At 40.7% G+C, this 21,780-nt stretch overlaps 1 protein-coding gene across 2 annotated transcripts in view; it reads right to left on the bottom strand.

The window, feature by feature from the left end:
- The window catches only part of KCNQ3 (potassium voltage-gated channel subfamily Q member 3), a 194,170-nt gene that overhangs the window by 29,231 nt on the left and 143,159 nt on the right, over positions 1-21,780 (bottom strand). For both annotated transcript variants that reach the window (XM_062627016.1, XM_062627017.1), the window contains exons 2-4: positions 4,500-4,590; positions 2,680-2,806; positions 785-957 (exon numbers count right to left, since the gene is read on the bottom strand). In XM_062627016.1, the coding sequence (XP_062483000.1) occupies positions 785-957; positions 2,680-2,806; positions 4,500-4,590 (391 nt within the window). The remainder of the gene's footprint in view (positions 1-784; positions 958-2,679; positions 2,807-4,499; positions 4,591-21,780) is intronic.

Genomic DNA, 21,780 nt, shown 5'->3' with positions numbered 1-21,780 from the left:
GCCAGCTGGCGCTTTAATCCTCAAAACCCCTAAAATGTCAGGAATGTCATTCATGGGTAAGAAAAAGCAGCACAGAGCACATATACGCAATTTTCCTACACCCTGTGCAGATAAGAAATCTCATCTGGAGGATTTTTATGCAGATAGCTTTTAACTTGTAATAATGTTTGGTGAAAATACCAGAACACAATGTATCTGTCTGGTGCGAGACAGGATGTGTCTGAGTATAGCACCAAGTTAGACCAAGAGAAGATGAATTTAGAACTACTGTCTGTCTGGGTTCACACTGTGTGCATCTTTGTATCGTCTGACCCGTGCTTCCAAAGACAAATTATACCAGTGGCTCTCTTTGGCACTACATTTCTGCTAGCCAGCCTCTTTTCATCCCTTTGGAGTCCTGCTCCATCTGTCAATCAGACAAGTATGAGAAGCCACTACAAATACTTTGCAACTACAGGGGTATTTCTATCAGACATTTCAACATGCTTCACCGTTAGAGGGATGTCCCTGCTCTCATTCAGTGTAATGGCAAAATTCTTGTTGGAATGACGGTGGGAATGAACGCTCTTTCATCATTTCCCAGTACCACTATTGAGTATAGAAGGATAAAACACAGGGCAGAAAATGGTTCAGAGTGGAGGAGGGGATAAAGCTGAAAGAAGGAAACTATTGCTTGAAGTACTGGACATAGTCCCAAGACCCTGCTGTACCTGTGCATCCTCTCTCTTTCCCTTTAATGTCTCTCCCTGAAACCCCATCTGAACCCTGCAAGTTCATCACTTACTTTGCTATGTGCACAAATGGCTGATCCTAAAAGTTTCCATGTGCCTCCCCGCCTATCCATTCGGAGCATCCGTAGGATCTGAAGGAAGCGGAGGCTTCTGAGAGATGTGGCCAGAACATTGCCCTGGTTCCCAACCGCAACCACTGGCACCGAAGCAATCAGCACAAAGATATCTGCAAGACAAAAAGAACAAAGCGGCCCCATCACCTGCTTCTTAATCCCATCTGGTCGTGCTCCAAATTTCCCTAGGCAAATTTTAAAGCTGCCTGAAAATGCTCTCTCTTGCCAATTAAACAGTCACCTGCACCTGCCACACAGTCAGCACCATGCACAGAACCCTCCAGAAAGCCTCATAATCTGTTTACAGGTCCATGCACTGGACAAGTTTAGGGATGCTGATGTAAAACAGTGTCCTAATGCTGACAGAAAACCAGCCTTAGGTACATCTGTCCCACAGGAACACCACAATGAACAGGACAGCAGATGAGAAATTCATGTTTTGATAGTGCATCTAGTACTTTGTTGTTTTGGCTGAGTTTTCCCATTAAAATCTCAAAGCCAGTACTACTATTTTCTGTAAGGCTCACAGGGCCAATTTGCTGATCAACAGAAGAGGTTTGAAATGCAAATTGCATCATTCCTTCTTGGTTTTCTTTTCCTTTCTTTTCCTTGTTTGCCCTCTGCTTTGTGACCCTGTGCATATGCAAGAAAAAAAGAGGTATCAAAAGGCTTCAAACCTTCTCTGGACACCCAGTCTTTAAATACTCTTCATATTCTGTTTTCATCTAAAAAGAGTGACACTGGATGGATTTTGGATTTATCCACTTTCAGTCATTCTCAAAACAAACTTGTGCCAATAACAACCAAGAGACTATATTAATAAATCCAGGATCTTTTCTGTTTTCAACTCAGATACCAGTGAAGATTCATTCTCAGAAGTGAGGTGACACCTTTACTGAGAAGGCACGAGACAGTATCAATTGCACTTGCTAACACCACACTCTATTGCCTTCACAATGCTTTTAGAAGCAGAAGTACTTATACAACACTAGCACCCAAAGGAGCATTGCTAGATTGAAGATAGCACAGATGCACAAAGAAAATTTGTTCCAATTTTGTCTACCATTTAGACCCATAAGATGAACAAAAAGAGGGAGAGGGAAGACAAGTGACAAGTATTCCTAGGGCTCCCCAGAGTGCTATGTGCTTACAGATAAAGAACAAAAAGCAAGTGCTTGGCCTGAAGAACATCAAAACAAATGGGGGAGTCTTGGAATCAATGAACAAATGTGGATGTTCATGACAGGCTCTCAGGGCACAATGAGCTTCTAAGTGTCCATTGGCTGGTTTGTGGGTAGAATAGGGAGTTGTAGGAAGGGAATCCAAACATGTATAATGAGTGGTTTTATGGATACTTATAGGCAGTGCCTTCCAAGCCTGAAAGACAACATGGGTGCAATCACAAATATACTTGTTTGCAAATGTAGACCAACATTACAAAGGTAAAACACCACATCTGAATTTGAAAGAGGGCTGGGGAAGGTGGTATGGGGCTGGGATCTGAAGTGGTTTGAAACTGAAGGCAGAGAGAGTATATTTGGGGATGGCTTAAGGAAAATGCAGTGGGGCTCAGGACAAAGAAATGTGCTTAAAGGGTAGAAGAATACATTTTTCCTCACTGATCAGTTACTCAAGTGTCCCTCAAATTAACTGTTATTGTGGGGTACTTCAAATAGCTACTCCAAGCAGGACACAGCTTCCTATGACAAAGTGAAGATCTGATTTCAGTGCTCTTTGCACTGCCATTGCCTGGTTCCCTGGGGCTGCCACCCACCCCCACTGGCTTTGAAAGAAAAGGACATAAAGGAAAACAGTAGCAGGGAGCATGTTCTTACCCAGCATACACAAAGGCTTCCTGGCAAATTTCAGTCTTCCCCTCCATCCTTTGTAGCGACAGCAACACCCAGCAGCCCAGATTCTTAAGGCAAACTCTGCTCCAAAGATGAAAATGGCAAAAGTTTCCTGTATCAAAGATACAAGCTACACTGTTAGACTCATAGCAAGTTTAGCAGTAATTCTGGACATGAGGATATAGTTGAAGGAAACAGATGAAATGCGAGCATTGGGGTGTGTGTGTGAGATAAAGAGAGGAAAGGAGTGGGAAGAAGAATATGCGTTGATAAAGAAGCAAGGCAAAGTGGGACATAACTCTATAGGCTGGGCAGTACTCTGCAGAAAGGATGTGCCTCTGCTGTAAATGTGAAGCTTTTACCCTGTCTTAATGGAAAGGCAATTACTTCAGAAAAAAATCTCCTCTAGTTACCCACCAGCATCTTGTTCATGCAGCCATATATATAGAGATAGGGACAAGATACAGTATATTCATATGGTCATAAATTTATGGCATAGATAAAGGCACATATAAAACTAATTTAAGGCATATATTATTCCCTTAATTTTCTGGTGCACAGAAAAATGGGATTTTCCACCTTGCTCAAGAACTCTTCTAAGCATGGGAAGGGAAAGGGGAAGAGACAGCTTCTCTGGAGTGCTCAGCAGAGATGGGCCAAGGGCAGCACGGGGCACATGGTCAGTTTTCCTCTCTTTTCCTCTGTGTGAATACCTGGCAAGGAGGAAAAGGGATTCTCCCTGATGCTCATACCCACAGCAGCTAGGCACTTCTGTAAACTGCTGAGAGCTATATAAAAACAAGCACAGGAGAAGGAAAAGGGAAAATAACCTCAGGCCTTTTTGAATGTGAAAAGATGGGTCTGTGCAAGGTAACAGAGACCAAAAGTCAGCTTCCCATTCCCGAGGGGATGAGGGTGTTTTCATATAGGTGCTTTTTGAGATGGAACATGCAAGGGGAATTCACATTTCATTCCTTTTGGCATTTAGTTCTTTCTCGGATCTACATGTCTCTGGGGGGGTACAAGGGGAAATGGAAATTTAGTTCCTGGAACTACACTTTCTGTGCAGTTTCCTTAGGGATGCTTTTCTATAAGGCCAGGTTAAGTGAGGCATTATGCTCTCTGTTTGATGCTACCTATGGGAGATAAGGGTCATTTTCATACCATGATTAACACATCATGTTTATACTTGGTGAGATTTTTTTTGTCTTCTGCCAAATGGGAGGCCTGCAGAAATACAGTCTTGAGCATGAACTCCAGCACTTATAAAACAAGCATGCTGGAAACACACACACAAAGGAACATATTTGCTGCCAATACATTTTCTGTCACGGACAGTCATCAGAGGCACTGACTGCAACAATTCCAATCATGCTGCTGTTGGGTATAAGCGTGAGTCTGATTCTGAGGACCTTCCTTGAAAGAAATGCTGGGATTGGTAGAATATTATAGAATGAATTAAAATTGTTAAAAGATCAAAAAAAAAAGTGAGTTTTCAAATGCTCTCTGGCATGGTCAATAGGAAATTTCCTGATGTTTTGACAGGAGAACTGTTAGGCAAATGCTGAAAACACATTATTTAAATGTCTCAGTATTTTTCCTCTTTCCAAACTTTCTTTTTACTCAGTCAGTGTTGACAATGGACCAGGAACTATCCAATATATAAGTGTACAGTCATTGCCCCAGGACCAGCAGAAGAAATCTTATTACATGCAGAGCTGGGAGTAAGTTTCCATCACTGCTGATGGGGCTGATTTCAATTCAAGGACATTACCAGGGTGATGCAATGCCCACACTCTACTTACCAGCAAGAGGAGCCAGTCTCCCGAAACAGTTTCATACTCCTTGAAAGTTGTCAGGACAGCTAAGATCAAACACCCCAAGACAATCAGAAACCTGGAATGAAATAGAAGGGGAAACCACAGCACTGTTACACCTCTCTGTATTGGCACTGGAGATATTGGCTATAAAATCCTAGTTAAAGACCTTCAACAGTTGGCTGCTACTATTGGTGAGCAGTCAGGTGGGATCTCATGAAGATCAAGGGTTCTCAACCTGGACAGGTGAGGCTTTGTTGTCAGGAAATCCTGACAAGAGCCTAAATCAGAATGGTGCCGGTATTGAAATGCATTAAGTAACTTTGCATGCTTCAAGAAGGAAGTGAGTGATACTGCATTTTGGGAAGGGATTTTATATATATATATGTGTGTGTGTATATATATACACACACACACAGGCAAAGGACTGTAATGCTTAGGAGGTCTCTTTCAAGCTGATGTGCTGTGTGCTTCAGAAAATGGCACTGCAGTGACAGTGCAATGAATCTACTTGGCACGTCCTGAGACCTGAGAAACAGTAAACGCTTCACTACAATGCAGCACCAGGAAAAACCCTCCCTTGAAAACTGCACTGCATTTCTTTTCTCATTTTTTTCACTCACTTCCACGCAGATGAAACAATGAAAAAGTTAAAAAGGTCTGAAAATTAAACAATAGAGAGTGAAATTCTGCTCTCCAGTAAACACAGTGCATGATAACTCACTGCCCCTGTGTTATTGTCTGTCTGTGAGGCTCCAGAACAGAGATTTGACTTAAAATTTAACTCCCACTGCTGGTAAATCCAATTCAGTCCAATCTAAAGTCATGTTGATCTGCTTTGTAAAACTATCCCCAGGTTTCAGCTGTTCAAAATCTTTTTACAAAAAGTAATGAGAAAAATCAAGGGAATCTCATATGTGATTACTGTGAAGCAGAGTGGGGGGAGCTTATATTTTGGTACTTCATGTACCCAGATCATAGGCATTTTAATGTGCTCCCAAAATCTGATCCACAGGAACAAAGGGGAAGGTGGCCATGGAAATATTTCTGAGCTTAGTGAGTAAATTGGAAGAATGTCTCCATAGAGCTCTGTATCCCTGGTTTTGTGGTTAGGGTACATCAAAGAAGTGATAGGTGTTAGGTACTGAAATCATCCAGGGAAAAAAGCTTGTTAAGAATCAAACTGTGTTTAGTGTGTAATACCTGCATTGAATTACAATCTGAATCCTAAACTGTGATTTATTTCTTGCTGAATAAAACTCTACTTTGTTTCACTGGGTGAAATGAGCAGAGTCTACTGCAAGCAGTGATCAAGGACTCAGCTCAGACACACATGTCCTCTAATCTGTACTGGGTTTTGGTTTCATTCGTGTATGAGGAAATCTAGGGCTAAGGGAGTGTGTTATGAGAATTTCCATTTTTGCAGCTGGAGTGAAAGGAAAGAGGTGAGCTCCAGACAGCTCTTGCTGCCTTTTGGGGAGGGGGAATTTCCTCCAAACATCATCAACTGGCACCCTCCATGCAAGGAATAGGCAACAGTGAAACATTTCACATCAAACCCTGAAGGATTATTTTGCTGTGGCTTTACCAACATTAGCTGTTCAGACCGAAGTTTCTTATGTCAGGAAAATTTCACATCAGCCATTTTGAGAAAGGTTAGAACAGAAACAAATGTGTTTCCTCATGCTGAATAACTCTGAATTTCTTTGACATGTTTCACCTTTTCCCACTCACCAGCCATGCTCTAGAGCATGGGTTATGTGGTTGGTAGGAAAGAGCTTTTGGGCCCAGAATGTGTCTTTGCATTTATCTACAACCACAGTCCCCTGATCAAGATACTCATCAGTTAATATAGTAATTCTGTGATGTTCCTGCCATGCCCTCAAGTGTGCTTTGTCACACCATACACTGATGTCCCCAGCTTGCAGTTATGAAGCCAGTGGCTCAACGGCTTCCCAAGACCCATGATCCAGCTGCCCTGCACCTCCATGACCAAACTAGTGAGAACTCAACCAGGACAACACGATTCCTTTCATTAGCTATAAACCAGCAATGTTCTGCCACATTACAGCCATTACAATGATTCCATCACTAATTCTCTATTTAAAGCCTTTAGCTGCTGCTACTTGAGGTTTTCCATTACAGCTGTTTCTATCTACATGTGAAAATTCAGTCACCCATCGGCTCACAAGTATCATTTATATGATTTAATGAGAGGTGAAACACGCTGAAAATAGTTCAAGGAAATTACATCATCAGCCACTTAAACTAAAGGCACGAATTTACGATGTCATTCAACAGAAGAGCACTGTCAATTAAAGATGATGTGCAGATTTTTGTCCAAGGGGAAAACAGAAGATGAGTTAGTAGTGAAGTCATCTTTTGCCAAAAAATGCCTGAAGTTTTACCACTAGAGGGTGGCGGTGCTCCATACAGCAAGTAGATGCAGCGCTTGCTCCTATTACTCTTCCCAGTGAAACAAACTTAATGCAGGTGATGTTCAAGTGATCACACTGATCGCACCTATGCATTTGGTAGGCAAGAAAAGGAGTCTCACACCGGTGAAAATGCTTTTCTTTTCTCACTGAAAACTTCAGATGTTGGCGGTAATGGACAAGGGGTGCTGCTTGCTCTATCACTCCGTGTGGCACAGCCCACGCTGCAAGCCTACTGCTCCAAGTGAGAGCCCACCCATGAAAACATCATATCATGAAGCACAAAAACTCAGTAAAAATCGGGTGACGGTATGAGACTGGAGAGCTCAAGTCACCAGGAATAATTCTGAGGGCAAACCCCAGCAGGGAACATGGTCTGGACCATGAATGCAGCCCAGAAGAGTGCCTTGGAAGTGCAATTGCTGAGCAGGAACCTCGGTCCCAAAAAACACATAGCCTTAGAGAAAGCTCCTGCTCCTTCCTCCAGTACTCTGGAGCGTGCATGGATGACAAGGCTATCCTGGGACACACAACCGCAATCAATCTTGGAAGGGTCGACTCTCCTCCTACTGCACTGTTTCCAAGGGATAAACACCCACTGCAAGTTAATCAAATCACATCTCAGCAATCTTCCCTTAGCATCTGAAATGACGACCGTGGTTCAGAGCACTTATTGAATTTTAATCTCCACTGATACTATGCAACCCACCAATTTCCCTGCAGCCTCTTCTGGTCTGGATCTTGGTTCTTATGAAACCTGCAAGACTTCTTGTGTCCTTTCTCTATGAAAGATGCTACACAAGTGTCATGTTTTTTTACCAATCCCCCTTGCTCAGCAAAGATGATAGCAAGGTTCACCTTTACCTTGCTGCTTATGTCCACACTGTGGGTGTATGCACCACTTATGCCCATATTGTGGTCTTGCAAACATGAAGACTCCAACTTGCTTGACAATTACTGAGTCTACATTGTCTAATCTCATTTTACAGAGGCAGCAATGTGGGTCCAGCAGTTGAGTCTGGTTGTAAAATCTTAACAGGCAAAGAGCAGGGAAAGAAACTACTCAAATCACAGGGGGTGAGCAGAGGGGAGACCAACACTGACCTGGGGAATCAGGGACAGAAAGGAAGAAAGTATGAAACTTGCTCATAGTTATGATGATACTATCCATGGGATATGGAGCACCAAGGGCTATAGGAAAGATTAGGGTAGAAGTCAAGGTTTAATAATGAAAATTAAGTCCTATTAAGCCTAAGCCTCCTATTGAACAGTGTTTCAGCAGGTGGCAGTCCAGACTTGAAGACTGTAAATCAGATATGCCAAATGAGGTTCTGAATTTGGGTATTTAGTTTTTTTAATAACCCTTGCTATTATTTACATGTTTTTTCACAGCCCATTGCACTGCACCTACTTGTAATGCTATACCTAAAATCCAAATTAATTTGTTGTGTGTGTAAGTTCCAGACCACCAAATTGCAGTGCTCTTTTGTGACTTTCACAACTAATACACTATTCTAGTAGATGCATGTTTTTGATACTGGAAATCACATGTTTAACACTCATGTTTTCTAATTGTAATATTTTGGTGTATTAAAGACAGTATTTCAAAAACAATATGTATTTTTTCCAGGAAAGAGGCAGTAATTTATGACTATGCTAGACCATGAATGTAATGTTTCTTGGGTGATCACCACAGACTGTTTTGTTTGATAAATATTTCACATTCATCATTTGTTTCATAAATTTTGTTCGATAAATATTTCACATTCTTTTGAGGTTTTCCTCTATATGCATTTTAATTTTAAGCCAATGCAATGTAGATCTAGCTGGGAACTTTCATATTTTTTCCATATAGAAGTGCTCATTGTGTATCCTCTTCAACATCTCTTTCTTCATAATTTGAGGAGCAGATCACCTAGCAATTTGTCTGTAATCTATTCCAAAACATAGCAGTCCTTTTGCAGCTGCTATTAGGACTAGGTACATCACAGGCAGGCCAAACAAGTTTTGCATCTGGCATCACTTTGGGAAATCTTTGTGCTGTGTGACAAAATGTTCTCAATTAGACTTACAGGTTACTAATAGAGGGGATTGTGTACTTAGTGTACAACTGATGTTTAAAGTAGATGGCTCAAGTTGGATACAAGCAACTGTAGAGACAGCTTCCCTGTATCTGAGGAAAAGTTCTAGTGACTAGCTCCTACAGAGATGTTTATGGTGTAAACGAGCTGAATGTTCAGCCCTGTTTTGGTTAAATTACAAACAACAGCTTTTAATAATGTTTATATATATTTACTACTTAAAGAATTACCCTATGAGCCATACCAGCACACTTCTTACATGCCCAGGTTTCTCTGAAAGCCCTTGCTGTTAATTTAGGTATCACATGGGATTGAGGAATCCTGGTTATGAAAAAATAATCCAGACTATGAGCAGGAAAGCCTCTTGATCAGCTATTAGTAAGAAATCCCCTCAAGTGAACACTGCATAACTTCAGTTTGCTCTCACATCTGCGATGCCATTTCTCATAAGATGGAATTTCCTCTGTCTCCAAGTGTTTTTATGACTCTTAGAATTCACTGCTTTGCTTCATTTGGTCCTTTCTTCTTTTCCCTTAAAACTTGTGCTCTAGTTTTATTTTGTTCTGCAACTTGTCAAATGCTCATGGAATTCTCTAAGATTATATTTGGGAAACCTGGCAATGTTTTGCTAAATTTTGGTTCAGGGTTCCCAAAGCAATATGGTTCTAAAATCACGATTCCCACACACTTTCCCAAATTTCATACTGGAACAACCTTATTCTCTTCCACTATTGGCTTTTATCCATAAGGATTGAAAACACATCTTTCCTCACAGTTTTCACTTGCTCTATATTCCCACCCACCATCATTTTCCCTGCATCCAAACTCCAGTTTTCACAGAACATCTGCAGTATCTTGCACTGATCGGTTTATAGTTGCTAATGAGAGTTCTGAGCTGGGATTTTTTACACTGGAAAAAACAAGATTAGCAAATATTTGAGAACAGCTCTTCAGAGAGAAGAGAATGCATGCCTGACTTTCACAGGCTTGGGAATATTCACTGTTTAATATTTAGTTTTGTGTGTCTCTGCTCTTCCAAGCAATAGGCTAGCTACGCCTACAGAAATCAGTATGGAGATAAGGGTGGTAGGAAAAATCCAGAGACTTTGTAAGGCTACAAATGTGCAGTGCAGTGGAGAAGGGCACTGAGAAACTCAGTGGAGGCCCTGAAGGAGGAGGGGAAAAGTGACAAGTGCTGCAAGTAGGGATGTTCAAAGGTTCCTCTTTCTCTGCGTTCACAGATTCAACTGGGTACACAAAACCATCCCTGGCCCAATGCCATCATGCTGCAAGGGCAGGGTAGAAATGCCATGCTCAGTAAGCTGAAATGCACTCTTGCTCTGCTGCAATGGCAGAGACAGAGCAAGATCCTCCACAAGATGCTGGAGGAAACCATAAGAAGCAAGGAAATGTCCCCTAAAGATCCCTAGTCTTAGTGACACAACAGCTGATCTACCAGATGATGAAGTTGTAGCCCTGAATGACACCAGTGTGTTGGTGACAGAAGTGAGAGGCATTGTCCCTCTCACAGGAAGAAGCTGAGCCAAAAAAGCTTAAATGCTAACTCATTCCAGGTTTTTTATGACCTTGAGTTCTCATTGGCCTCGAAATGACTTCACTGCTGTTTCCCTAATTCTGGACAGTTTTTAAAGAGTGAGATCTGGGAGAGGAAAGCTATGCTTCACAGCAGGGCATTTAAGTGCAAAAGAACAGCTTTGAAATCAGACAGTTCCTATCTCCTGTCCTTCATGTACCAGCCAAAAACTTGGTTAAGGCCTCCTTCTCTACTTGCTTTTTCTTCAGGTCCACTCCAAACCCCTTTTTGTTCAGTGCTTTTAGTACCACCATTGCCAGTTTCCTTAGGGAGTCTGGTGTACTGGTACAAAATATGTTGGGTCAGCAATGTCAAACAGCATGAACACCATCAACCTGGATTTTCTGCTCTGGGGAACAGAAACTTCAGAAGAATGGCCCGACACATTTCCCAGGTTTGCTGGCAGAGAGTGCAAAATAGCCCATGGCACTACATTTCCCTGTTTGATTTTTCTCAGCTTGGGAGACAAGAGTCATCCACCAAGATCTCATTTCCATCTTTCCAAAGACAAGCTTTAAGGATGCTTTGAAAGGCCCAGCATACATAGGTTACAAGAGGCTTAGATATCTTACCACATGGGCAACTGAGGATGGAGTGCAGAAGTGGAGGAAAGGCAATGACGGCACTAGCTACCAAAGAGTTTGACATCTCTTGTCCTCCTGTAGCTTGAATAAGGATGGAAAAGCTTCTGACTGTTGCAACTAAATATTCTGAGTTGCTGTGTTATTTTAATATTAATTTTAATTTTAATATTAAGTGAATGACACTGGACCGAACTATTGTTTAGGGCTTTTATCTGCCATGACTAGCACTCCTGCCCATGGGCTTATCTCTGGCTAGCAGCATGCTGCTAATAGAGCTGAGACACATGATTACGAGACATGGTGGGCCATGCAGCACAGAGCCAAACTGCATTATTCAGCAGCCTTAGCTGCAATAACTGCAAATCAAAGGAGTTTCAGCAATGCTTCTAACAGGACATTCTCTAAAGGACATTAACTAACTTGTGTGAAGCCGTCTGAATGTAAATTTTAAGACTCACACATCAGTTTCTGATAAAATTTGTGAAATAAACGTGTAGGACATTTGGAAGTTAGTCTGCAATACAGCAGTCAAGTGTGCAGCCTTCAGCAGACCCATAAAGAAGTAAAGAAAATTTAGAGTATATAAAGATTCTTTTTGGTGGAGATGGGTCCAATATACTAACTGAGAGTACTACCAGAGTCCTGGTGCTGAACACAGTGTCATGGGGATGAAAATGACTTTTAGATGTCAACGTGAGCAGCATTATCTCCTAGCGATACCTTCCACAGCTGGCCAAATGCTCACTGGCATTCACTTTCTCACAATGCAGAAAGGAAGTTACATTCCATGTAATTCGGCTGCACATCAATCAAAAGGTCTTAATGCCCTTCAGCACTTACCTTTCAAAGTATGTTTGAGGGCTTCTTTCATAGTTCTGTTTGAACAGTGGCAAGATTTTTTTAACCACTTACTGGGAAGAGAGAAGAGGCACAAAAAGTGGATTTCAACCCTAAAATGCCAGCTGCTATGTTGATGGTTTAAGACATGATAAGATATGTGGTCTGGATAGAAACGCAAGGGGATATTCAATTGCTTAGAGACAAATCCCTTCATAATAGTGTTTTTTCAACAACCCGTCTTTAAACCAATGAGAGTATGTCAATATCTATAAAGTGATTCAGCAAAGACGCTGTCATGTGGAATTTCTATAGGATCTACACCTCCACAGGAAAGAGCATTGAAGAGCCTGCAGCTCTCCAGTGCGCTGCAGACCCATGGTGCTAACAGCTGCTAAGGCCAACATAGAAACAGCTGAAGCATATAAGATAAGTTAATGTTCTCATTTTTCACCTCCAATTCTCATTCATTAGTAAATTATGAATTGTGTTAGCATGGCAAATAAATCACATCCTCCTTGAAGGTGAACTTTGGATAAGCTCTTTAGAGGTCGTTGTTCCTCAGAACTCTGATTCACACAACTAAACAATAACAATAGCACGTGGCATTTGTACCTATGTAAATTTAATGCCATCTTAAAATATTCCTGCTGCTTTTCATTACCATAAGCAATTAATCAGCACTCAAAATTCAGAATGATCATCTGTAAGCATGTGATATTTCATTTGAAGTCTGAAGTCTTTGGAGGAGGTTATCAGCCTTCTCCAGACCTGCCCAGTTTTATTCCTGAAGTGTTTCACCAGCATCTGCAGCAATGCTTCTCAGCACAGTGCATGATGGCCCTTTGCTCAACTGTCTTGTTAATATCTCAGATTACATTATCCCTGTTTAACCTGACAGCTTCAAATAAAGCCAATTCTATCAAACCTTCACGAAAAAATGCAATATGAAAAGGAATATTTTTATTTATTTCTCATTGAAGAAAAAGCTCTATTTAGATAAGTAACTTGAAATGGCACAGAATTCAGCATATGTAAGTACATTTAGAAAAATAAACCCCAATTTGCAGCAATGAGAAGTTTGCATGCAGAATACAATCTAACAAAGCAGTTAAGTCTGTGCTAAGTAGATCTGCTGGGACATGAAGATACATGTTTGTACCTTCAAAGAACATGAATCTTTGGTTTTCCCCTAAATGAAGCAGCTGGTTTTACTGAAGGATCGTCCTCTGTAACAGGAGCATTGGACAAAACCTTGACAAAACTTTCCTGTTCTTACCATGGAAACAGGAATTCCTAATTCAAGCTTTGCCACCTTCTTCTGTTGTGGCATTAAGGCAGAGAGCAGCTGGAATTTCAATATAGTAATGAATCCCTAAGAGGGGAGAGTAAAATCCACAGGCTGGGGGTGTACAAGAATGTGGGAGAGAAAATAGCCAGGATAGCTGACCCCAACTGATCCAAAGGATATACCATACCATATGGTGTCATGCTCAGCATATAAAGCTGGGGGAAGAAGAAGGAAGGGAGGGGAGATGTTTGGAGTGATGGTGTTTGTCTTCCCATGTAACAGTTACATATGACAGAACCCTGCTTTCCTGGTGATGGCTGAACACCTGCCTGCAATGGGAGGTGATGAATGAATTCCCTGTTTTGCTTTGCTTGTGCATGGCTTTTCCTTTACCTATTAAACTGTCTTTACCTGAATGCATTAGTCTTCTCAATTCTGCCCTTCTGGTTCTCTCCTCCATCCCACTGGGGGAAAGTGAGCAAACAGCTGTATGGGGCTGAGTTCCTTTTTGGGGTTAAACCATGACAACCACACATAACATGTTTGACACTTAAATATTGGCCAAACTGAGTATGAAAAAACATGAGATGAAGCCAAAATTAATAAAGAGATGTTCTTAGAAATACCTCACCCCATCATTTTTACCCTCGAGGGTCCATGCATTCTATTGCTTTTCCACAGCCAAGACAACTATTAAAGTTTAGTTTATAAGTTAGTTTAGAAGTTCGTGTTGAACATAAGGAAGAAGTTCTTTATTGTGAGGGTTCAGATTGCCCACAGAAGTGGTAAATGCTCCATCCTTGCGAGTGTTAAAGGCCGGGCTGGACAGAGCTTTGGGCAACATGGCCTAGGGAGAGGCATCCCTGCTCATGGCAGGGAGTTGGAACTGGATGATCTTAAGGTCATTTCCAACCCAAACCTTTCTATGATTCTATGACAATAGTTTCTGAAGAACAAAAGTTTACTTTCTCCTATGAAGGTAATATTAGGCTTAGAGAAAAGTTGAAGAAACCAGGTAATGCAATTCTACCTCACCCAGTAAAAATATCAGACCTGATAGCTATTAGTTTCCAAGGTACTTGAATTCTGAGGGTGCTTTGGTGGAAAAGTTAATTACCCACAAAACCAAAATTTGAAAGGGTTTCATGGTCCATACTTCCCATGAAATTACCAGCACTATTTCAGTCATTGTGACATTTTTAAAACAAGTACGTGTTTACACTCAGCTTGCCTGTAAGGTTATTAGATGTATCTCAAGGTGCCCACTTTAAGTGTACTCTTAACAGCTGTAATGTGGCTATGGATGCTGTTTGTCTAACACAAATAATTCAACATGCCCATAATAGAAAGCATGTAATTATATTCTGCACACACCATTATTAGAGTTATGGGGCAGGCTAAGAAATATTTCATGCTTTAGACTCTTGGGTAAACCTGTACTCCTCCACTGTGGCTCACTGTGTTCTTTCCTTCACAAGACAGAAAGGTACAAAAGCACGTGAAACCTTTCAAGCCTAAATATTTCTTGATGGGAATTTTGAGTCATTCTCTTTATACAAGACATACCACACTGTGCACAAAAACTGGAGCAGCTTTTCCCTTGGACCTGGACAGCAGAAGTTAATAATATAGCGGTTATCTTGTACATCCAGTTGCATCTTTCTACCTTGCTCCAGTGCTTAAACTGACATAAGCTTTATTTTTTCTGTCATTTTTTAACATGTTGAAATTCTTGATGCTGGAGGATGCTGTCATATATAATTTTTTTCTCAGTTCCTGAAGGTTGGGCTTTTAATTTCTTCTTTCTTGTATTTGTTTATGTTATTTCTAGCACAGCTTTTATTATTTCCCTACTTTACAGAGCTAAGAGTAAATTGCACATGTCTGTCTAGTCTTCCTTTATTACAGCATTAACCTTTCCATTATCAGCTCAAAAGCAGGGTTTATATTGCAGGCATCAGGTCCAGCAATGACCTCATAGGCTGATTTAGTAGCAGTCCCTGTCAGTTAGTTGATGCCCCACAGACCCAAACTTCACGAGACAGATGATAAAAGAAGAAACAAGAAGTAATGGCTAAAGCCAAATTGAATTCAGGGGTTACTGGTTTCTTTCCACATGCTTTTATGGTAGAGCAAGCTAGACTGAGTTTACACTAACAATTGCTTCAGCTAACGTTCCTAATAGATAACAGTATCAGAGCATCAAGTCAGACATTTTTTGCACGCATGAGTTTTCTTTATTCCCCACTTACAGCTAGGAACAAATTAAGTATAGATATATTTTCTAGGATGTGCACATATAAAAATCTAGATCACTTTTATTTCATAAGTATATAGCCTAAAACATTTTGGAAGTTACCAGTTCTTATATCTTAATGACATTTTAGAGTCAGCATGCATCGGTATGGCTTGGATGCTTCTGCCTTCCCTCTCAGGTCCTCCTTTCCCATTAGTCCAGTCCACCTACATTATGGCACACAGTTTCCTCCATGCCTTGCACCAACTTGCTTGCTCCAAAGTGGAGGAAGTGCAGGTAATCTCTCAAATACTGCATGTTATTTGGTTGACCTCAGTGTCTCATGGCCTCTACAGCAAGGACAAAACTAGCAGGTTGATGCCCAGGTTTCTTGACTGAGGAATTTGAATGGCCACTAGAATACCAATGCATAAGACCTTGGAAAGATGGCAAGACTCAAGCTTGTGGCACTCCACCTACCAGCATTCAGAGAACTGGCATCAAATAAAGGGGTATGACAAAGTTATCCTTGGTTAACTGTCTCCTTCTGATCCAGGTTAGTGCTGCTGCTCTCAGGGACATTTCAACTAAAGAAGAAAAGATGCTGAAGCCTTTAGGAATGTTTCTTATTCCTTGGTGCCCAGTAGCAACTGAAAAACCTTGAAATAACAACCTGGACAGCTTTGGATAACCTTTATTATACCTTGCCCCCAGCCCTATAGGCTGGATCCTGGCACCTTGGCAATAGAAAATACTGGGTTTAGAGGGAGCTCAGGCCACATGAATGTGTTTCTCAGTCTCCACTAAGTACCACAACTTTGTATGGACATCATGTAGATTTTTGCTCTGCAATGGGATTACAATCCAGGTTAGTAAAAGATTAACTGTGGACCCTGAGAACAAGTTTCTCTATGTACATCTTAACGACCTTATCCTGAAGCTGGAGATTCAGGTCTAGTCAAGTAGTGAGCCATACTATTACTGTTACTTGTAGTACTTCAAACTTAATTTGAAGATATTTTAGTATGAAAGTGTTAGAATTAATTAAGCTACCTAGGGCACTAAGACAAATGTAGTTGAAGTAGAACGGGTTAATCTTCCATGATGAGAACCAGTTTATTAGTGTGATGAATTAATCCAACAGCAAAAAGTCCTATGCTTTCACTATTAATCTGTTTCCATTATCATTGTAGCCTGGTTAAAGCTAGCTCAGGTATTTCTACATCCCACTGAAACTTGTTCCATAGTCACACTTTTTGTTTCTTGAATGAAGTACATATACAGAGGCCACCATTTAAGGAAAGTAATGACAGCTTGAACAGCAGTGTCATAAAATCCAGAAAGCCTTTGATGCGCACGATGACACACTTAGTGTATCTTACTTCCACCATCTGAGTTAAGCCAAGCGCCAGATTTGGCATCAGGAAGGGATATGTCTTCACATCACTCTGGCACTGAGTATTGGCTTAGGCCTGGATATTTTCTTTTCTTTTCCCCAGAACATAAGGCATTGCCCATTTCTTAGGTTTATCTGGGAATTATTTTGCTGTAGCAGGAAATGATTACATTCTCACTCTGCCTTATGTACATTACAGTTGGGATGCTTCGTCTTTAGTATAGACATTTTTCTGTAAATGCTTCAGGCTCATCAGAGGGGTGAATTTACTGTTCTGGTGAATGCAGTGCAAAAGTGGATAGTATTTGATAACATCTGGAGAAAATACTTCATTTTCTGTGCCTGCATGAGACTGAAGCTGTTGGTCCTTCTAGCCTTTTCCAATGGAAAAGAGAACTCCACCTTTATAGTCATGGAGCTGCAGGAGGAGTTGTAACTCCAGCACATGCAGCGGACAAGCCATTGAAATGAACCCAAAAAGATGTACACCTGTCTGCTCACTCCATCTTCCTACTCTTTAACTGACCCAGTTAAACTACCTGGTTCCCAGAACAGCAGTAAGAAGCTGATGTGAGAGCACAGGGTGTCAAGTGAAAAGTGCTAAATAAAGGAAGCTGATACCAGTAGCTTCATTTCCCCCCTCGTCAGGTTTAAAATACCTTATGATGAATAGGGAGAACATCGTTTCATGTGAGCTAAAAATATTACAGGAAATTAAATAGGGCTGTGAAGATGTTAAATCTAGAATGTATATTCAATCATCATAACATCTTTTACGGCACAGTTTTAGTTCTGATTTAAGCTCAAAACCTCAAAGTAAACTTAACTTTGGAGCCCTTACAACATCTCTGGAGTGTATGTTGGCTGCTATATTTATAGATAGTGTTACATGAGTGTTCTTCTGTCTTTATATGCAGCTAGTCAGTAGATATCATGCCAGTGGGAAGTACTCCAGAATACATGTGCTCGGTATACCAGCGTTATGGAATCAGGGAGGTTTAATTTAGCAGCTTTAACTGCATGAATTGTTCACAAGGCTTAGATGTGAGCAACTTAATTATTTTTAACATGAATACCCAATTACATACAGACAAGTTTATACATGGGAAGTGAGCATGTGCACTTGTATCCAAATTTATTTTCTGGCACCTAGATATTCTACACGCATTGGTTTGCTACTTCAAGGAGCTGGAAAAATCTGAACTAGTTTGATCATCACCCCTACCCTAAAGAGGATTTACCAAAATGCTGGAAGAAATATGACAAATCAAATTATTCACTGCTTTTCTGAAGTGTTTCTACCCTTTAGCCAAAGAAAAAAGAATAATAAGACAGAAAGAACATCTGTGCTTCGGGGAATGAAGCCTAGAAAGAAACATTTGGGAAACTTAAGAAAGAGTATGAAAGGAAAGTAAAAGCTTGATCTTATGCCTACAGAAATTACTGGCAAAACTCTCAGTGACTTTAATTGTGAAAGATCACAGCTCAAAGCATGAGCCCAAGAGAGGAAGAGAAGAAACAGGTCTGTGATGAAAGACAGTAGGCACAGAGAAATGGTGACAGTCATACAGCAAAGACCATAGTAAAACACTTTTATGTAAAAAGTTCCATGCTTCAATGATCTACGCACTTCTGACGTCTGGTAATTTCCCTCTTTAGGGAAGACAGCCCCATATATACTGTCCCTATGCACTGAACTCCAGACTTTCAAAGCCACTGATTATTCTTCTTTGATGTTTTCTCTTTTTCCCCCTTTTTTTTCAGTCTATCTGCTGTCAGCTCAGGAGTTTTTACCTCACCAGTTATAGGTAACTGTGTCTCCGGTGAATGAGAGAAGCTTTTAAGAGTAATTTATAGAGAGATCTTACAAATGTAAAGAAAACCTTTACATTGTAATAGCTTGGAATACAGATGGCAAATTGAGGTGCCCTTTAGCTGATGCTGTGCTTTCCAACAGACAGATAGCTATAGAATAGGAAAAACCTCCTAGAACAATGAAAGGCTTGGAAGCAGTCAGGATTCAGCTAAGGTTTTATTAGGATAAAGAATTAGTTTTGAATTTTACCGTGGCAGTTTTGAAGGCCTGGGGCTTTAATCCTGCAAAGGCTTTACTGCACAGTCTGTGCCGGATATTACAACGCCATACATCATTCCCTGTTCACAACACAATTCTTTTCTGATTGAGATTTTGCAAACTTTGAAAAAAAAATAAAGCATATGATTCAGCTCCCATTGATCAGCTGAAGTGCACTAGGCTGCAGAGCTTGTTAGGATGTAATGCTTTGGGGGAGTAAGATTCTAACAGACTGCTGGGGTTATTTTTGGTCTGTCATGTGCAAACTGACTGTAATCTCATTGGTACCCACTGAGAAGGCAGAAAGGATGATGGCTGTGCTACAGCTGGTGATGAAAGGTTATTCTTAATTTTGATCTGGCATACAAGTTACCAGCCATCATGAATGACAAGTTTCCTTCTCCCACTCAGCCACTGATGAGCAAACTTTCAAACGTACTGTCTTAAGAAGACATAATTACAAAGCCATTTCAAAGTCAAGGTTAAAAACCTCAGATGCTTCATTGCCCATTGGCTGGAGAATATGAAATTATGTCCCCCTCTTTCCTCCCTGCCATCATTAACTATTTCTTTAAAAGAAAATGCTGCAGTTGTTTTTCTAGGAGGCAATTGATAGTCAAAGCCTAGGAAGAATGCTCTACCTTAAACCGGAGGAAGCAAAGTGTTAGGAAAATGGAAGGTTTGTGAATATTTTTGGATAAATCGAGTTCTGGATCAAATTGGTTAGCAACATAATGGAAGTCTTTACCATGACTTAAGAATGAATGAGACCACTGGCTGTTGTAAAAAGCTACTCATAACTGGAAAAAGCCTTTATTTTGATTTAGAATACAGTGATTCAATAAACAAGAAAGGTTGGATCATTTCATGGGTTGGTGGGATGTCACACCACCACAAACTAATCAAGTAAAGCTTTCCATCAGTAGCAGCACTGATTTTAAACCATGGCTGTTTTCAAAGCTAAACCCATGTGAGGGAAAAACAAGTAACAAATTATTTCCTAAGTAAATCCTGCCATTCACCCTCAAGGAAATGTTAAAGAGAAATATGTAAGAGGGTTGTTCAATCTAACTGTATAATGTGAGTAAATCTCTGGATAACTGCTGCAGCATGAAGAGGACATTAACTCTTTAGCCTGGGCATCAGTGTTTGGTGATAATCACTCATTAAAAGCACTTTGTTGCACATGCAAAACCTAGTTGCTAAGGGGACATGAAAACTATTTAAAGCCAGAAAGTGACAAGCATCTTTATGAACACTCAGTGTTATGGAGTCTCTGCAATCTTTTTGACTTTAATGCAAACATTTATGGTGAGATGTATCACCATCGTTGAGTAAGATCTCTCTACAGTCTTGCATGTAGTGGTAGAAGAAAGGAAGAACAGTACAGAAGAATGATGTATGGCCAACAGACGTATCTACGTTCAGAATGAGCCACTGTTCTATATATCCTGGTGCCAAAATAAAATGATTGCATTTACTCTACATGTCCATGGTCAAACCATCTTATATCCTACTTCTGATGGAGAGTTACCAAAACTCTGTACTGTGCATGTCCTGCTGCTTTCCACAGTCTGATAAATATGAGACAGAAGGTTAGCTAACCTGCTCAATGTTGTGAATTTTGCTTGCTGATGACAAGGGAAAAACCTAAAGGAGGAACTGAAACTGTAGGCAAGTGTCATCCCACACAAATATGTGCCAGAAGCTTTACAGCTACACTTTCCTGTCTTATGAGTATGAGATATCGTCCACACTATTCAAGATCAGACATGGGTTTTTTTACTTTCTGGTATCAGTCTGATGTCTGTCTATAAGCATTCTTAAAGCACTAGGTCTCAGTAATTTATGTGTCACTTCATGTACAGCCTCCCAGCGCGGTCTTGTAGTGCCCTTGTGATTCCCATAATTTCGAAACACTCCACAGAGGCAGGACCCAAAACAGCCAAGGGGAGCAATGTTTATGCTTCCCTTAAGGTGAATATTTCAATCAGGAGGTTTCTATTGGAACCCTGTCAATAATAACCCAATCAATTAATTTTGGTATAGTCATAATTCTTCTGGATGGTGCCAGCCCACACACAGTGCTGCTTTCCCTGAGTCACACAGTTAACCCCAGGATGCAGCGCAAATCCAGAGTTCAGATGAAAGACTTCAGGAACTATGGATTTGCACAGGCTACAGGGCCAATAGCTCCTGGAAATTTCAAGAAGCCACTGTGCTAACAAAATTTTAATTAAGGGAGGTGTAATACATTGTCGAGACAGTCCTGAAGTGTGAGCCTGACACTCAAAATTCATTAAAAAACCCTCCAAAAAATATATTTGTTCATTGTTATGAACACAAAACAGCTTGGTAATTTCCTTTGCAGGACATATTACTTAATCTGGAGCGAGGTTACAGCCCTGGAATATGAATTACCTCGCACTAATCATATCAGTAGCAAACACACAGAGGTGTTTTTGAGAGTAACTGGTCTCTTTATACAGCCGAAATTGAAACTGCCCATTGCTTTCCAATGCTTATCACCTCAGTGTCTGATTTCAGCCAAAACTTGAGACCCAAAGGCAAGAACTGAGTAGGAGATGAATGTTATCTGGTGACAAACAGCTAAGGTTTTCTAATGGTGCTAATAACTCATTAATCACAAATGGAACCTTGCAATAAAATGGCCACTGGTTCACAGTGGAAGGAAGAGTTGTACCTATGGGAAGAGCAGTGACCCCTTTCCGGCTACCTTC

This window comes from Pezoporus occidentalis, unplaced genomic scaffold (assembly GCF_034315485.1).
Source record: "Pezoporus occidentalis ecotype Australia unplaced genomic scaffold, CSIRO_AGI_Poc_V1 ctg3, whole genome shotgun sequence".
Classification (NCBI taxonomy): Eukaryota; Metazoa; Chordata; class Aves; order Psittaciformes; family Psittacidae; genus Pezoporus; species Pezoporus occidentalis.
The sequence above is the reverse complement of the archived record's forward strand: the minus strand, read 5'-3'. Positions and strand labels throughout refer to the sequence as shown.